This window comes from Podarcis liolepis (genome assembly GCF_965112155.1).
Source record: "Podarcis liolepis genome assembly, chromosome: 3".
NCBI classification, from domain to species: domain Eukaryota; kingdom Metazoa; phylum Chordata; class Lepidosauria; order Squamata; family Lacertidae; genus Podarcis; species Podarcis liolepis.
Genome location: NC_139557.1, coordinates 19011294 through 19026875, shown reverse-complemented (window position 1 = coordinate 19026875; position 15582 = coordinate 19011294). Strand labels below are relative to the sequence as shown.

The following is a 15582-nucleotide window of genomic DNA, read 5'->3' as shown; positions in this document are numbered from 1 at the left end:
AAAGCAAAGCCAAAAAAAAAAAGCAGGCAAAAAGAAATAGGCAATTCCACAACAACACAAAGCCAAAAAGTTTTATATTGTCAGTTAAAATAGCACACTTTTGGTTTGTTTTTTTAATCTGTATAAGGAAAGCCAGGTGAATAGAGGCTGAGAGAAAAAAATGAGCCAGCATTCTGCTGTGAAGCACAGTGCTTCAAGGGATGTATTGTGCTTCTCCTTGTAACACAGTTCCTTATTCAGCAGTAGTAGAAAGTGCCTTTGGTTTTTTAAAGAAGATTTGAGAATATTTTGCCTCTATTTCAGAGCAGAAGAGCTGCAGCGAAGTATGGATGAGCAGACCAATGATTTGGAGCCTCCACTTCCTGCAACAAATATTTTTGAAGACACATTTCAAGCAATTATGGGGAATTTGTAGCTGTGGTCATTGGCTAGGGCTGAAGAGAGCCGGAGCCCAATAGGAAATGGAGGGTCACAGGTTTGTGGAGAGGTCAGAGTTCATCGTGGATGGAGCTCATACTTGCATTGAGCATTCATGCCTTTGCCAAATAAAGGCTTTTGTTTGTAGTTAATGCCAATCAATGAATGGCAGCTGTTTCTTGGCCAGCTATATTAGAATTAATCTTTAGTGTGCTGATAAATCGTTGTACCTTTATTACATCAGTCAAGTAAAATAAACACATCATTTTAATGAGTTTCCTAAGCTCTAGTTTTTGCATTGTGCTTTGTCTACTGAGATGCTGTGCAATTCATTTGGGAACAATCATGTCAAAAATTGGGAATATTCACTTCAGAGGAACGGTAACATTAAAGAAAGAGATAAATAGGTAGAGGAAATGAAAAGATTCTTTACACATTTCTAACCTCTTTACCTTCATGTAACTACCAAACCATAGTCTATCAGTACATCTGAATGTAGCCAAAGTCTATGCAGACATAACAAAAGCCTATTCACAGATTTGGGACACACAAAATGAAACCATTTCTTCACACAACCAATAGTTAACTTCTGGAACTAACTGCTGCAAAGCATGCTGATAGCTGGTGGCTTACATGCCTTGAAGGCAGCCCTGTTTGGGGAAGTTTTTAATGTTTGATGTTTTACCGTGTTTTAATATTCTGATGGAAGCCGCCCAGAGTGGCTGGGGAAACCCAGCCAGATGGGTGGGGTATAAAAAATAAAATTATTATTATTATGAAAGTGGGGTTAGAGAAAGGCTTTTGACAGCTCTTGGCTGCCTGCCCCTCCTCGATAAGGGTATCCTGTTAAAGGGATCTGGGGGTGTGGATCCTGCACAAAGCCCTCGGGGTGCCCCTATTTGATGTAAGTCTTAGGGCTCCCCCTGTTGGTGGTTTACCCTTAGTTCTCCTCCATGCAGATGGGCAGAAGTCAAGATTTAGCTTGGCTTCACCCAATGCCTAAGCCAAACCGTTCACATCTGTAACCAATAAAGTTGTGGCCTGTTTTAGCCCATGAAGCTAAATACTCGTGTCTGTGTGTTCATTAATCAATAGGAAACTGCAGGGCACAGGGCCTTGGCTCATAAAGGCTTTTGACAGCTCTTAGCCCTCTTGGCTAAATGGAACTTCCACGATCAGAGGTTTGGTACTTCTGAATATCAGTTTGAGTAGCAAACAATGGCTGAGGTTTGACTCTCACTATGTTCATGGGCTCTCCAGAAGCATCTGACTGGATGTTCCTGGAAAGAGGAAGATGGACTAGAAGAATTTTCCACCTGACCCTGCAACTTAGGCATGCATATGTGCCCAAGCACACCCCAATGTTTAAAAAAACCAGGGATTGTGGCAAGGAGGAGAGTAAGGTAAAAAAAAAAAAGGCAAAGGACCCCTGGACAGTTAAGTCCAGTCAAAGGTGACTATTGGGTTGCGGTGCTCATCTTGCTTTTCAGGCCAAGGGAACCAGCATTGTCTACAGACAGCTTTCTGGGTCATGTGGCCAGCATGACTAAACTGCTTCTGGCACAATGGAACACCATGATGGAAACCAGAGCACACAGAAACACCGTTTACCTTCCTGCTGCAGCGGTTGCTATTTATCCACTTGCACTGGTGTGCTTTCGAACAGCTAGGTTGGCAGAAACTGGGACAGAGCAATGGGAGGATTCTGTCGCGAGGATTCGAACCACCGACCTTCTAATTGGCAAGCCCAAGAGGCTCAGTGGTTTAGACCACAGTGCCACCCACATCCCTAGGAGAGAGTACAGAGCGGCAACCCAGCTCCCTCAGCTTCCATGACTGTCGGAGAAGCAGCAGTGGGAGAGAGACAAAGGCAGAGGGAAGGCTACAAAAGGCTGGAGTGGAACTGCAGCTTCTGCCTGTGTCAGACTCTATCTCATGGCTATGTCTCCATCTAAGTTCCACTTGCCACCTTTGGCTATGCTGGCCAAGGAGGGCGGGAGTTGTGGTCCATGTTCAACAGCATCTGGCAAGCCAAAGGTTATGTACTTCTGCCATAGCATCCAGGAGAGGGGTGGGGAAACTCAAGCCTGGGGTGGGACAAATGCCTCCCTGTGGCCATCTCTCTATGCATACATAGCTGTCAACTTACAGATTTGAAAATAAGGGATCAGCAGCCAAAATAAGGGATTTTCCGAACACAGGTATGTTCAACTTCTGAGCCCCTCCGAGCCAAAGGCAGAAAGCCCAGCCAGCAGCCAAACGAAGCCTCAAGCGGTGGTTCCCACAGCGCAGAAACCCGGCAAAGGGGATGCAGCAAGGAAAACCACCGTCACCTCTCCGCTGGGAAGCGCTGAGCAAAGGCGAGTCCCCAGGTAACGTGGCAGATTTGATCGGCACAAGGCATGCAAGCTCCACCCCCCCCAGTCGTTCTTAGACTCCTTATTGGGTGAGCAACGCAGCCAAGCAACACAGTTGGAGCCTCCCTCCTCCCTGGCCGGCAGGCAGGGAGGGAGAGAGCTGCTTCCTTTGAAACCTGGGAAATTTAAGGGACATCATCAATAAGGGACAGCAGCGGGACACAGTGCTGGGATAAGGGACTTTCCTGCCAAATAAGGGACGGTTGACAGCTATTGCATACACAAGCCACACACCTTCACCAGGCCTGCGCTACTCCCTCCTTAAGTGCACAACAGAGGCAGTGTCTTTTGCTTGCCCGGATGAAAAGCAGTGTGGACTGTGTATGTATAGAAACTTCAGATATTCACATGGCTGAAATGCCTCTTGTACATAGATAAGTGTTCTATCCATTGCTCCGCCCCCTTTTGCCTCTGGCCCCGCCTACTCAGAAGGTTTCCCATGAGGGCACAGCTGCTTGACTGGCACTCAGAAAGCTCCACACTAAAGAGATTTATATTACTATTATTTGTCACAGCCAAGGAGACACACAAAGAAACGCCAGTTATTGGCAGCTCTATAGGGGTAGAAGGAAAGCATATGCATATTAACACATCGCAATCTGTTTTAACAACTGAGATTCTTTTAGCAATTAGCAAAGCATTATTTTGCAGTTAGGATGTACACAAGTGGTTTCCCCCACTCCCTCCTTAAGAGTGCTATTTTTCTCTCTCTTTTTTAATTAGAATGGAGTGAATCATGCAAAATAATTTGCTTCTTATATTATTGGCTTTGTGTTTGTGAGTAAGCTCCAATTATCTCAAATGTGTTATTTTTTCTTCTTTTTGACATTAAGAAGCCAAAATATTTTTCCCCAAAACCAAATTAGTTGAGTGGTGCCTGTACCAGTGTGAAAATGGGTTCGAATAAGAGAGAGAGAGAGAGAGAGAGAGAGAGAGAGAGAATGCAACTTGATAAATTTCTACCATTGGTAGTTGTGAAATACATGTTTTAGAACTGAACAAAAGAAGACTGGGTTTAATGGCTTGTTGTGGATGGAATGAAACAGGTCAGTTTCCTCCAGGTTAATGGGGACCCGGTGGCTCCCTCAGAGAAAGCCCATATTTGTCTACTCAAAAGTAAACCCCATTGAGTTCAATGGGGCTTACACCCAGGATGCTGGGTACAGCATTACAGTTGGGAAGGGCCATAGCTCAGTGGCAGAGCATTTGTCTTGCAAGCAGAAGGTCTTAGGTTTAATAATAATAATAACAATAATTTATTTATACCCCGCCCATTGAACTGGGTTTCCCCAGCCACTCTGGGCAGCTCCCAACAGAATATTAAAAACACAATAAAACATCAAGCATCATATATATATATATATATAGAGAGAGAGAGAGAGAGAGAGAGTAAATATTGTTTAATATAAACAATTAATATATTTAAGGGTAAGCGCGCTCCTAAACATAATGAGACCTACTCCTGAATAAGTATGCACTGAATCAGGTTGCCAGGCTGAGATCCGTACAACAGGATTGCAACTCCGTGTGCACTGACCTGAGATGAAGCCCTGCTCAGGTCAAAATGCAGGGCAAGCCTTACTTGTGCCTAAAGGCAAAGGCAAAGGACCCCTGACAGTTAAGTCCAGTGGATTGTGGCACTCATCTCGCTTTATTGGCTGAGGGAGCCGACATTTGTCCACAGACAGTTTTTCCAGATAATGTGGCCAGCATGACTAAGCCACTTCTGGCGAAACCAGAGCAGAGCATGGAAATGCCGTTTACCTTCCCGCCAGAGCGGTATCTATTTATCTACTTGCACTGTGACGTGCTTTCTTTGACTGCTAGGTAGGCAGGAGCAGGGACCGAGCAACGGGAGCTCACCCCGTCACGGGGATTCAAACCACAACCTTCCGATCGGCAAGCCCTAGGCTCAGTGGTTTAGACCACAGCGCCACATGCGTCACTCTTGTGCCTACTCATAAGCAAACATTGTTAACTTCATTGAGACTTACTCCCAGGTAAATGCATATTGTACAGGAGTGCAGTCTTAAATATATTCAGGGAGGTATCCAGTTGTCCAATACCACAGTGGGGAAAATACCTCTCTCACACTGGCACATTATTATTGCTTTCATTATTTTGTTGCTTATATATACACAGAGCAGCTCTGGGTCAGGTTAGAGGGAGAGAATAAGGAGAGGTGGCCCATTTCGCCTCACAGGGTCTGAGGAAGACACAAGTGCCTTAGCTGTTTGTTTTCATGTATGCCTCACAGCAACAAAAAAAAAAGCTGGCTACTCAAGCTGCTTTAAGAAGTCCTGAATGTCGTTGAGGGCCACCAAAAATGGCCACAAGGGCTGAATGTGCCCCCCCGGCTACATGTTGGAGCATTCTGTTATAGAGGTTGCCGGGCAGCAAGTTCCATCACCCCTGACCATAGGTCATGCTGGCTAGGTCTGATGTGACCTACAGTCCAGAAACACCTGGAGGGGCACAGATTCCCCACCCCAGTCCTACATAATCGCATCCTGGGTAGGTCTAACCACACTCAGCTGGAAATAAATTGCATCACTTTGGGTGGAATTGATTTGCACATAATGATATGCTGAGAATCACAGCCTTTGATTCCCCCAAACAAAAGACGTCTTGTGAAAAATACCTCTTTTGTTCCGTATACCAACTGACAAAAGCCCAAAGAATGGGCTTTAGAAACATGTCTCTTTTCTCTGAGGATGTAGGTTAGAAGGAGATGTTCTGATGCTTGCAAGCGACTTACGCATCTCACATTGGTTCTAGCACATTTCCCAGACCAGCTATGTGCTTGGAATATTTGCGGTGGTACATATGAAAGGAAAGGGCCTGAAAGAGAAGCAGTGAAGAGCAGTTCCATTGTGTTTATAGTAGTCACCAACAGGGGTGGCTGTGACAAAGGGCAAGGGCCTCTCCAAGTGGGGCTCAGAGGGACTCCTGTCTGAAAATTGGAAAACCAGTGCCAGTCAGACAGCCTTCAGCTAGATGAACCAATAGTTTGACTGCACACATATCACCAAAAGAAGGGAGGGAGGAAAGGGAGGGGGGAATGAAGGTACAGATTTGCATAAAGAATAATAAAATAATAATAATTTATTATTTATACCCCGCCCATCTGATTGGGTTTCCCCAGCCACTCTGGGTGGCTCCCAACAGAATATAAAAAAATATGATAAAACATTTTAAACTTCCCTAAACAGGGCTGCCTTCAGATGTCTTCTAAAAATCAGATAGTTGTTTATTTCCTTGACATCTGATGGGAGAGTGTTCCACAGGGTGGGTGCCACTACCAAGAAGGCCATCTGCCTGGTTCCCTGTAACCTCACTTCTCATAGTGAGGGAATCGCCAGAAGGCCCTCGGAGCTGGACCTCAGTGTCCCGGCTGAACTATGGGGGTGGAAACGCTCCTTCAGGTATACTGAGTCGAGGCTGTTTAAGCCTTTATGGACTGCTCCAACACTTTGAATTCTTCTCGGAAATGTACTGGGAGCCAATGAAGTTCTTTCAGGAACGGTGTTATATGGTCTTGGCGGCCACTCCCAGTCACCAGTCTAGCTGCCGCATTCTGGATTAGTTGTAGTTTCCGGGTCACCTTCAAAGGTAGCCCCACGTAGAGCGCATTGCAGTAGTCCAACCGGGAGATAACTAGAGCATGCACCACTCTGGGGAGACAGTTTGCGGGCAGGTAGGGTTTCAACACTTGCTTATTCAAATTTATGTGCATAGCTGCAAATTAAGAACTAGTAATTGTAATCTAAATAGAAACTGAAGGCATCTACCCATGGTGGAGAAGTCTGTGGACAGCTCTGGTGCCCTTGATTTCCATTTTTTAGAGTTGTATAAAGCTTAGAGTTGCATCCCTGGCTCTGTCCACTTTTGCATCTGGCCCCTCCCATCGCTGATATGCGGCTCTCAGAAAGTTGTCTTTGAGGCAGTGTGGTCCCTGGGCTGCAAAAGGTGCCCCACCACCACCCCTGATGTACAGGAAGTGATAGGCTCACCTATCCATTCTTAAGGAAATCAGCCCTGTGTGCTCACTGGAAGGACAGATCGTGAAGCTGAGGCTCCAATACTTTGGCACCTCATGAGAAGAGAAGACTCCCTGGGAAAAACCCTGATGTTGGGGAAGATGGAGGGCACAAGGAGAAGGGGACGACAGAGAACGAGATGGTTGGACAGTGTTCTTGAAGCTACCAGCATGAGTTTGACCAAACTGCGGGAGGCAGTGGAAGACAGGAGTGCCTGGCGTGCTCTGCTCCATGGGGTCACGACTAAACGACTAAACAACAACAACAAAAGCTTTATATTCTGGAGTGGTTAAAGATAGGGAGCTTTGCACAAAACTTCCTCCCTCTATTACCTTAACAATTCAGGTGGGGGGCACAGCTGAGCAGTAGGGGACATCCTTTGCCTTTGGGAGGCCTCAGCCTTGGTCCCTGACACCTCCAGTTAGAAGGAGGAGGAGGAATGAGAGAGCCTCTGCTACGGCTCGAGCACACAGTACAGAGTAAATAGTCTGACCAGCTCCAAGGCAGCTGTTTCTATTCACCAAGACAACATCCACAAAGCTGAAATAGGAATAAAGGTCATAAAGTATAACGACAAATGAAACTGATACGGAAATTAAAAACACCATTGCCAATTACATTACTGCTCGGCCTATTGTTCTCAAAACGTGACGTCTGTCTCCCTAGGGATGTGAATGGACATTAATAATTGGCGAAGTGAATAGAGAGGCTCTTGCTGGAACCGCTGGACCCTTTCCGCATCTGTTTGTGTTTGCAATGCGATAACTGTGTTGAACATTGCGATAGCAGAAGGAAAGTTGGGGCACAAGCGCTCTACTTTTAAAAGCCAGCTTAGTATTCACATCCATATGGGAGAGGTGTACAGTGGTACCTCGGGTTAAGTACTTAATTCGTTCTGGAGGTCCGTTCTTAACCTGAAACTGTTCTTAACCTGAAGCACCATTTTAGCTAATGGGGCCTCCTGCTGCCGCCACACCGCTGGAACACGATTTCTGTTCTTATCCTGAAGCAAAGTTCTTAACCTGAAGCACTATTTCTGGGTTAGCGGAGTCTGCAACCTGAAGCGTCTGTAACCTGAAGCGTATGTAACCCGAGGTACCACTGTATAGCGAAAAATATAAAGAGCCTTTCTCTCTCTCTCTCTCTCTCTCTCTTTCTCTCTCTCTCTCTCTCGGAAGATGGAGACATTGCATGTGAACATCACATTAGCCTGAAGTACCTCCACCCAATTTCAGAGTACTACAGATATTTTAGGCTACAAGTCCCTTCAGCCTTGATCAGCATGGCCAAAGGATGGTGGGAGTGGTCAGCCAAAATGTTTGAAGGACCCCGGAAGGATTGGCATAGCAGGCTGTGCGGATGTCATTGGCCCAAAGATAAAGTCCCTACCAGAGAAAAATGGCAGATCAAGTTGATGGATTATGACAAAATGGCTAAAATGATTGGAAGAATCAGAAATCAGGAAAACCAAAATGTTAATAAGGAATGGGGAAAATCTACAACCTATCTTAAAATCCATTGTAAACAGTTAAAATCGTTAGTAGGATTGGAATGACACTTGTAGTTTAATGGTGAATTTTGGGACACAGTGGAGAGGTAAAAGATTTGGATTATCATAAAAGATGCAGGAGGAAATGATTGACAATAGGACCCACGAAGGGGAGGAGATTCTCTGGAATCTTGTTTCTATGATTTATGTTGGATATGTGACTGTAAAATTTTAATCTGAAAACCATACACACACACACACCATCCCAAAAGAAAAAGAAAAAAAGGAGGATTGCCACTAAGCTCAATGGGACCAATAGCATCTTCAGGTGTTTAGTTATGGTAGCTCTATAGCTGGAATGGGGCTAATGAGAATAAAGAGGGAGGTATCAGCATGCTGGCATGAAAGCCAAGGTTTGCATAAGTAGGTTGGGGACTTAGGGTGAAGAAACCTAAGGCCCGCAGAGATTTAAAAAATAATAATTCTGAAATGTCCCCAAGGACAGGATGAAGCAGACTCAATGGCCATGAGATTCTAGCTGAACGTTAGAGGGAGGAATGGAAAACCAGGAGGGGATAGAAATGGAACAGAAGAATGGACGACTGGCTTACTAAAACACCAAAAAAAGAAGAACCTTGCAGGAACAGACCAGTGACCTATCTAGTCCAGCATTCTGTTCTCACAGTGGCCAAGCAGATGCCTATTGGGAGCCGACAAGCAGCACATGAGTGCAACAAGATCACTCTACGCTGCAACATTTTGTTGCAGCAGGTTCCACTTGTCCATGCTAACTGTCTGCAGGGACACCTGCCCTTATCCTTTCCAGCTCCACTCACATGGTTGTGTTGAGAAGCATCACCCAAGTGGGAAGCTGCCAACATGAAGCATGTATCGCATCTGAGGAATGATGGGAAATTGTTTCTTTGGCTGAAAGTGCATCATTAGAAAGTGCTGCTCTTCCCTGTGAAACTGCTGAAATGACTCTCAAGGCTTAGGTATACAATATACAAATTAACTAATTAGATGTATGCAGCCCAGCCATTCATGAAGGCCCTGGCAAAATTAAGAGAGCATGTAATCTTCCATTTAAGCAAAATAAAATTAATGCACTGTAAGATATATTTAGGACACGGGTGGCGCTGTGGTGTAAACGACTGAGCCTCTGGGCTTGCCAATCAGGAGGTTAGCAGTTCGAATCCCCATGACGGGGTGAGCTCCCATTATTTGGTCCCAGCCTAGCAGTTTGAAAGCACATCAAAGTGCAAGTAGATAAATAGGAACCGCTCCAGCGGGAGGGTAAATGGCATTTCCGTGCGCTGCTCTGGTTCGCCAGAAGCGGCTTAGTCATGCTGTCCACATGACCCAGAAAAACTGTCTGCGGCAAATGTCGGTTCCTTCAGCCAGTAAAGCGAGATGAGTGCCTCAACCCCAGAGTCGTTTGTGACTGGACTTAACTGTCAGGGGTCCTTTACTTTTAAGATATATTTTGATATGATATGATTTGTTATTTTTACCCCAGGTTTTTTGTCCATGGACTCATAATGTGGCTTGTGAGAATAAAAACAACAAAACATAAATAGCAATCATGAAAACAAAGAGGCTAAAATGGCAGCAGATCAAAAGCGATAGACTCTTCCCCACCAAAGCTGCTGTTGTTCATGGTCCAGCTCAGCCTTGGTTGAGAACTTGCTTCTAGAACTGATGCTGAGTTGAAAGACTTGACAAGACCACCTCCCAGCAAACCACTATTCTAGGAGCAGTCAGTGTGGTGCCCTATGGGTATTTTGGACTACAACAGCCCCATCATAACATGGCCAGTGGTCAAGAATGATGGCGGCTGTAATCCACAATGTCTGAAGGCTACCTTTGGCTACCTTTGAGAAGCATCTTAACCAAGCTTGCTAGGTTGCCTTAAGCCATTGGATGACTGTGAAACCATCTATATCCAATGACACTTGTGCAAAATCACACCCTTCATATTTGAGAAGCAACAGCAACTTTTTGTGTTTCCACTGGAAAGGCATAATTGAGAGGTGCTTTTTTTAAGGTGTCCTCCTTCTTTCACCAACCCCTTCTTCCTTATCTAGCTGTTCAAATGAGTCTCTTTCAAAATGAAGGAAATTAAGCAGTGAGATCCCCCAAGGATCTGTATTGGAGATGTGCGATTTAATGTACGGTGCAATCCCCTACATGTTTATTCAGAAGTTAAGTATCATTGTGTGCTTAGGATTGCAACCTTATTCATACATTATCTGGAGTTACAGGAACAAACAGAATGGTAGCCGAAGTTGCTCAAGAAGGATCTCTCCAAACCGGATGAACGGGCAACAAATCAAATGAGATGCAATGTGATCAGAAAGTCAAGTATATTGCACTAGGAAACATCTCCACACATACACTCATTTGTATGTGTGCCTCTATAATGTTTGTGCCTGTGAAAAGTTGTGCATTGGGTAGCTACAGCTGTATTTAACATGGTCTACACACTATAAGGAAGCTCATGTCCTTGGAAAAGGTGAGGACAGTTGGATAGATTGTTCAGAAATTATAGGATGAGCTATTTGGGAAGGAGTACTTGACATTGATTTAAATATAAGCAGCATTTATATAGCTGCACTATGACAGGAGTTATCTGGGTACCTCTCAAAGCAAAACATACAGCAGTTGGGATTTTACAGATACTTTGTTATATAGAATCCATATAGTGTCTTGATAAATCAGACAATGGTTATTTCCCTCTTTTAATATGGACAAGATTTGTGAATAATTCCTGCCATCCACCTTAAGTCCTTGAGATGAGTTGGTCTAAAATTCAGGCAGAGAGACTGCACACCATTAATTATGAAGTATACTGTGGGCCTACTTATTCTCAGGTGATAAAGTTTGCACACAGTGGCACTTTTAAGGAAGCATTTCTCTGAAACAATCCCCCCCAAGAGAAAACTGCCAATATTACCGTGGGATAGGGGGGAAATGCTAGCTGAAGTGTTTTATAAACTTCGTGAATGTTCATGCGGTAGTAAAGTCCCAGAGTATAGACTTTAGGATGTCAAAAATAATCTTGGTCCTTTATTTGTGTAAAACAAAGTGTCCAAAGCTTTACAGTATAAGCCCACACGTTAACCTTAAAAAGGTGCTTTATTATTAAGCATAAATTTCACAGAAATGAAATAAAATCTGAAAATTACTGAGCTTGCCCAACTGCAGCTGAAGTTAAATATATACTTAAATGTAGGCAAAACAATTCCCTTTTCCAGTGGAAGGTTTGTTTGTTTTTATCTCACATACAGTATATCTTTTCTCAGTTTACTCCTATTAAAATCAGCTCAACATACAATGGCAAAACAGCATTTATGAATCACAGAGAAAAGGGCTTTTAGACGGTCTCTTTCCCTTCTGGGGTGCATCCCAGCCCACCATTGGCAATTCTGAGAATGTGATGGCAGTGGACAACTTAAGCCTTCAAATCTCCAAGCCATACTTGTGGGGGAAACAACTGAGCCTGCTGGGAGATCCTTGCAAGAAACATGTTTCTCAATCAGAACTAGAAGATAAAGGAGTAGGAATTTCCATAGGCAGTGAAGCCAACCCTGCAAAACCATCTAAGCTCCTTATTCCCCACAGAGAGGAGAAACCAAGGACTTACTGCTGAATTTATTCTCCTACAGTAGAAAGCAAATGCACATCTTGTAAATAATGCATGGTGATTTTCTTTTTGTCCTCCAAACAGGGCGTGTGGGGATGGGAAGAAAGGATACATATAAGGAAGAGATGCACTGCTTCCTAGCGATTGCTTCGTAGTTGGGTCTCATATTTGGGGGTGGGGGGGCGATCTTCAATTCCAAACTCACCAACTGGAGAGAAAGTGCCACTAAGCTCAATGGGACCAAGTGCAATAAGCTTTACAGAGCATGCCACACATAACTCTGTTGCTGGTTTCTGTAGCTTTTAACTCAAGAAGGTCACCAGCAAAACCCTATTCACGTCCACATCAAAAATAAGCCCCATTGACTTCAGTGGAGCTCACTCCCAGGGAAGTGGGCACAGAGTTTCCGCCCAACCCTTAAAGAAAAAGAAACTAATTCCATGGCCACCGTTCGTTCTGCAAAGAGGAAATGGTGCTCTGATAAGATATTGCTGCTCACAATGGAAGGAAATGAATTTGCACTCCCAGCTCCTTGTGCGAAGGCAAACGGGAAGAGGCTGACATTCACTTGGAGTTACACCCTTCCAATGGGCAGAATAACTTTGTGGGTCCAGGTACACATCTGGAGGATAACCTATTATATTTATTTTATTTTTTATTTTTTAATACCCCTTCCCAGAGTATTCTCAACATCTAGCTTGCCTCCACTTATTTCGCCTAATAGTTTAGAAATCTCCTGCATCTGGTGTCCATTTCGTTTACTGGGGACTGCCATGAAGAAAAAGAGTCTCACAAACTAGCTGTGCAAGGAGCTGCATCTCTGAAACAGGATGTGAAATGAAAGTAAGGGAAAAGAATCCGAAATATGCATTTGACAGAGAAGGAGTCTGACCCAAAGAAACTTGGCTTTTTAAAAACAGGGGCTTACGCAGAGGATCTCTTCCCCAAAGCTCTAGCAACTGAACCACATCGCTGTTTAATAGAAGAGAAACTTTGGCAATGCTAAATACCACCTTATCTATCAGACAGCAATGGAATTAAGCCAGGGTCGCCACGCATTTTGCCTTCCTTCTCCTCTGTTGAGCTGAGGCACTTTGGTCTGCGTGCCACAAGTTAGGCTGACTTATTATGCTACTTTGATGTGATTTCCCTCTCAACCTCCCCCGCTCGATGCACAGACTTTCAAGAGCCTGATACAATTCCCAGGGAACAGGGGAACACCCATTAACCACAATGGAAGTTAGATCAGGTCTTTCTTGCATAACTGCCAGCAGGGTGGTGGAGGGGAAAGCAGCAATGGGCTGCCTGCTTCTATGCACATATTTATTGCTCTATTTTTTCTAGGGACTTCACAGGAGCTGCTCTGACCAGGAATGTTTCATAAGACCAAATGCTGGGTGTTTAGCAGTCTAGATTAATCAGATACACAGCAGTCTCCTGGTTTACATAAAGAGAGTGAGATATTGGTTTCAACTTCAGGAGAAGCAGAGATGTTTGAAAGGCTCTTTGAAGCCAGAAATTAGCAGCATGCATATATTCATCAAGCGAGTTTTCTTGCCTTAAGGTCCCTTGCTCCTCTTCTTAGACAACACATTTCTAACCTTAGCTTTCAGCTTGTTTGTTACAGCCTAGCATTTCATTTTATCACATTCACACTGCAATTGCATGAAATTTAAATTTTAATCCCAGGTACAAACTCTCTGTGTCCAGCTGTTCTTGGCAGAAATGTTTTTAAAGCAAGTCCCATGGCTAAAGGCAGCTTCATCTCCGGATTTGCATGCACAAGTGAGTTCCTCAGTTATGATTAGCATTCTGGTTACCCAGGAAAAAAATGCCTCCTGCAGGCATTTCAGCAGGAGAGTGAAACCAGAGGGCGGCTGTGTTTTGCCAGCAATTATAACAGGTTACCAAACTCACCAGGTGAGGCAAGCACCAATTGGCACTGGTCTTAAACCCTACAGTGCCATGCTTAGCTGGCAGTGGGGTCTTTGAACAGTCACTATCTGAACCTGCTGCATCTAAGAAACTGAAGAAGCAGAAGAATTAGCCATGAGGATTTCCTCCGCCTCCCCTTCTAACTTGGAGAACATAATCACAGAAGTGCGTGCATTTGGCTGCTAGTGGCTACAAGAACATAATGTGCACCCATCATTCAAAAGACTGCAAAAAATGAAAAATGAAAATCTAAGTAGAGCATTTTGGTTTCAGAGCAGCCATCCACCAAGAAGAGTTTCAAAGAACTCTGTCTTTTAAAAAAATACCCCTTTTGCTCCTGTAAAATGCATGTACAGATCTCTCCAACTTTGCAAGGTGATTCTATCAGCATCATGCACAATTGTTTGGTTTTTTTTAAGAGGGTGGGTTTATTTTGTAATAAATAAATAAACAAACAAATAAGCACGAGAGAGAGGACCTTACCTTTCTGACCCCATTAAAGCCATATTCTGCAGCAAGTTGCTTGGCTTCTGCTTCTCCCCCTTTGTGAAACTCAACCCAGAAATGATTCGTGTAGATGGGTCTTTCGGAGGCAGAGGCAAAACGAAGCAGCCCTAAGAAAAAGAGGCCGGCTGTCTTCCAGTGTGGAGCAGCGTCTGCCTTCATGGCTCTTTCGGACAGGGAGTGCAAGGGAATGGTGGCTGAGTATGAGAACTGAAAATAACGGTAAGCAAAAGGAAGAGGATATAAATAATATAATGTCGACTTTGGGGTGGGGGAGGCTGATCAACGGGCGAGCTGAAGGCAGCAGATCAACCGGTGCTGTGGCTTAGCATGTCTGTGCCTGGAGAAGAGGGGGAATCCGATGGGCTGGCAGCTCGTGAAATTATGCTGATGTGTGGTGTGCGCGTGTGTGTGTATGTATGTGCGCGCGCGATGCCAGATCTGCATTTTTCAGCTCCTCCTCGTCTCTAACACAGCGAGGCGGCTAAAAGAAAGCACCAACCCGAGCGAGGTGGGGCTGCGGGGCTGCCAATCGCGGCCAGGCAAGAGGGTGTGCGCTCCTCCCTCCTCTGCCTCCCAGCTGAACGCGCTGGCTGGAGGGCTGGCACCCAGGACAGGCAAACCTTCCTAGCGGCGGAGACTTGCCTGATTCAGCACCTTGGAGAATTCCTCCATTTCTCCAAGCCCTGCGCGAGAGGAAGGAGAAGCCTAAGCAGGGGAAGGAGAAGTCCAAGGAGAGGGAGATAGATAAGCCCTCCAGTTAGCATCCGTGCTGTCACTGTTTTGCCTCTGTGGGAGGCGATGCTGAAACAACAGCCTCCTTCCCATCCAGAACCTCTCTGACCTGATCCCAGGCTAACGTTACATTCCTGCGCGATGAGGGACTCCTCCCTTCCCGTTGCAACAAGGGAAGCTCTCTCTCTCCAAAGGGCTTCCCCCGACTAAATGGCCTTTGCCCGTTCTTCTATTGCAGGGTTGCTGAGCTTTGATTCGGAGGGACAGGGACGTTTCCAGAATCCTCAGCTGATCTTGGCTGGGGTAGGAGATCTCTCTGACAACTGGTGGATCAGGGGGTGTGGGTCGCTTTCCCACATCACCAGCGAGATGAAAGTGTTGCAGCTCAAAACACTCGGT

General features: G+C 45.0%; 1 protein-coding gene across 1 annotated transcript in view; it reads right to left on the bottom strand.

Moving 5' to 3' along the window:
* Window positions 1-14914, bottom strand: part of PCSK2 (proprotein convertase subtilisin/kexin type 2) — a 130704-nt gene extending 115790 nt beyond the window's left edge. The window contains exon 1 of the mRNA XM_083495597.1: window positions 14428-14914. Coding sequence (XP_083351723.1) covers window positions 14428-14610 — 183 coding nt within the window. The 5' untranslated portion in view covers window positions 14611-14914. The remainder of the gene's footprint in view (window positions 1-14427) is intronic.
* Window positions 14915-15582: the final 668 nt, after the last annotated feature.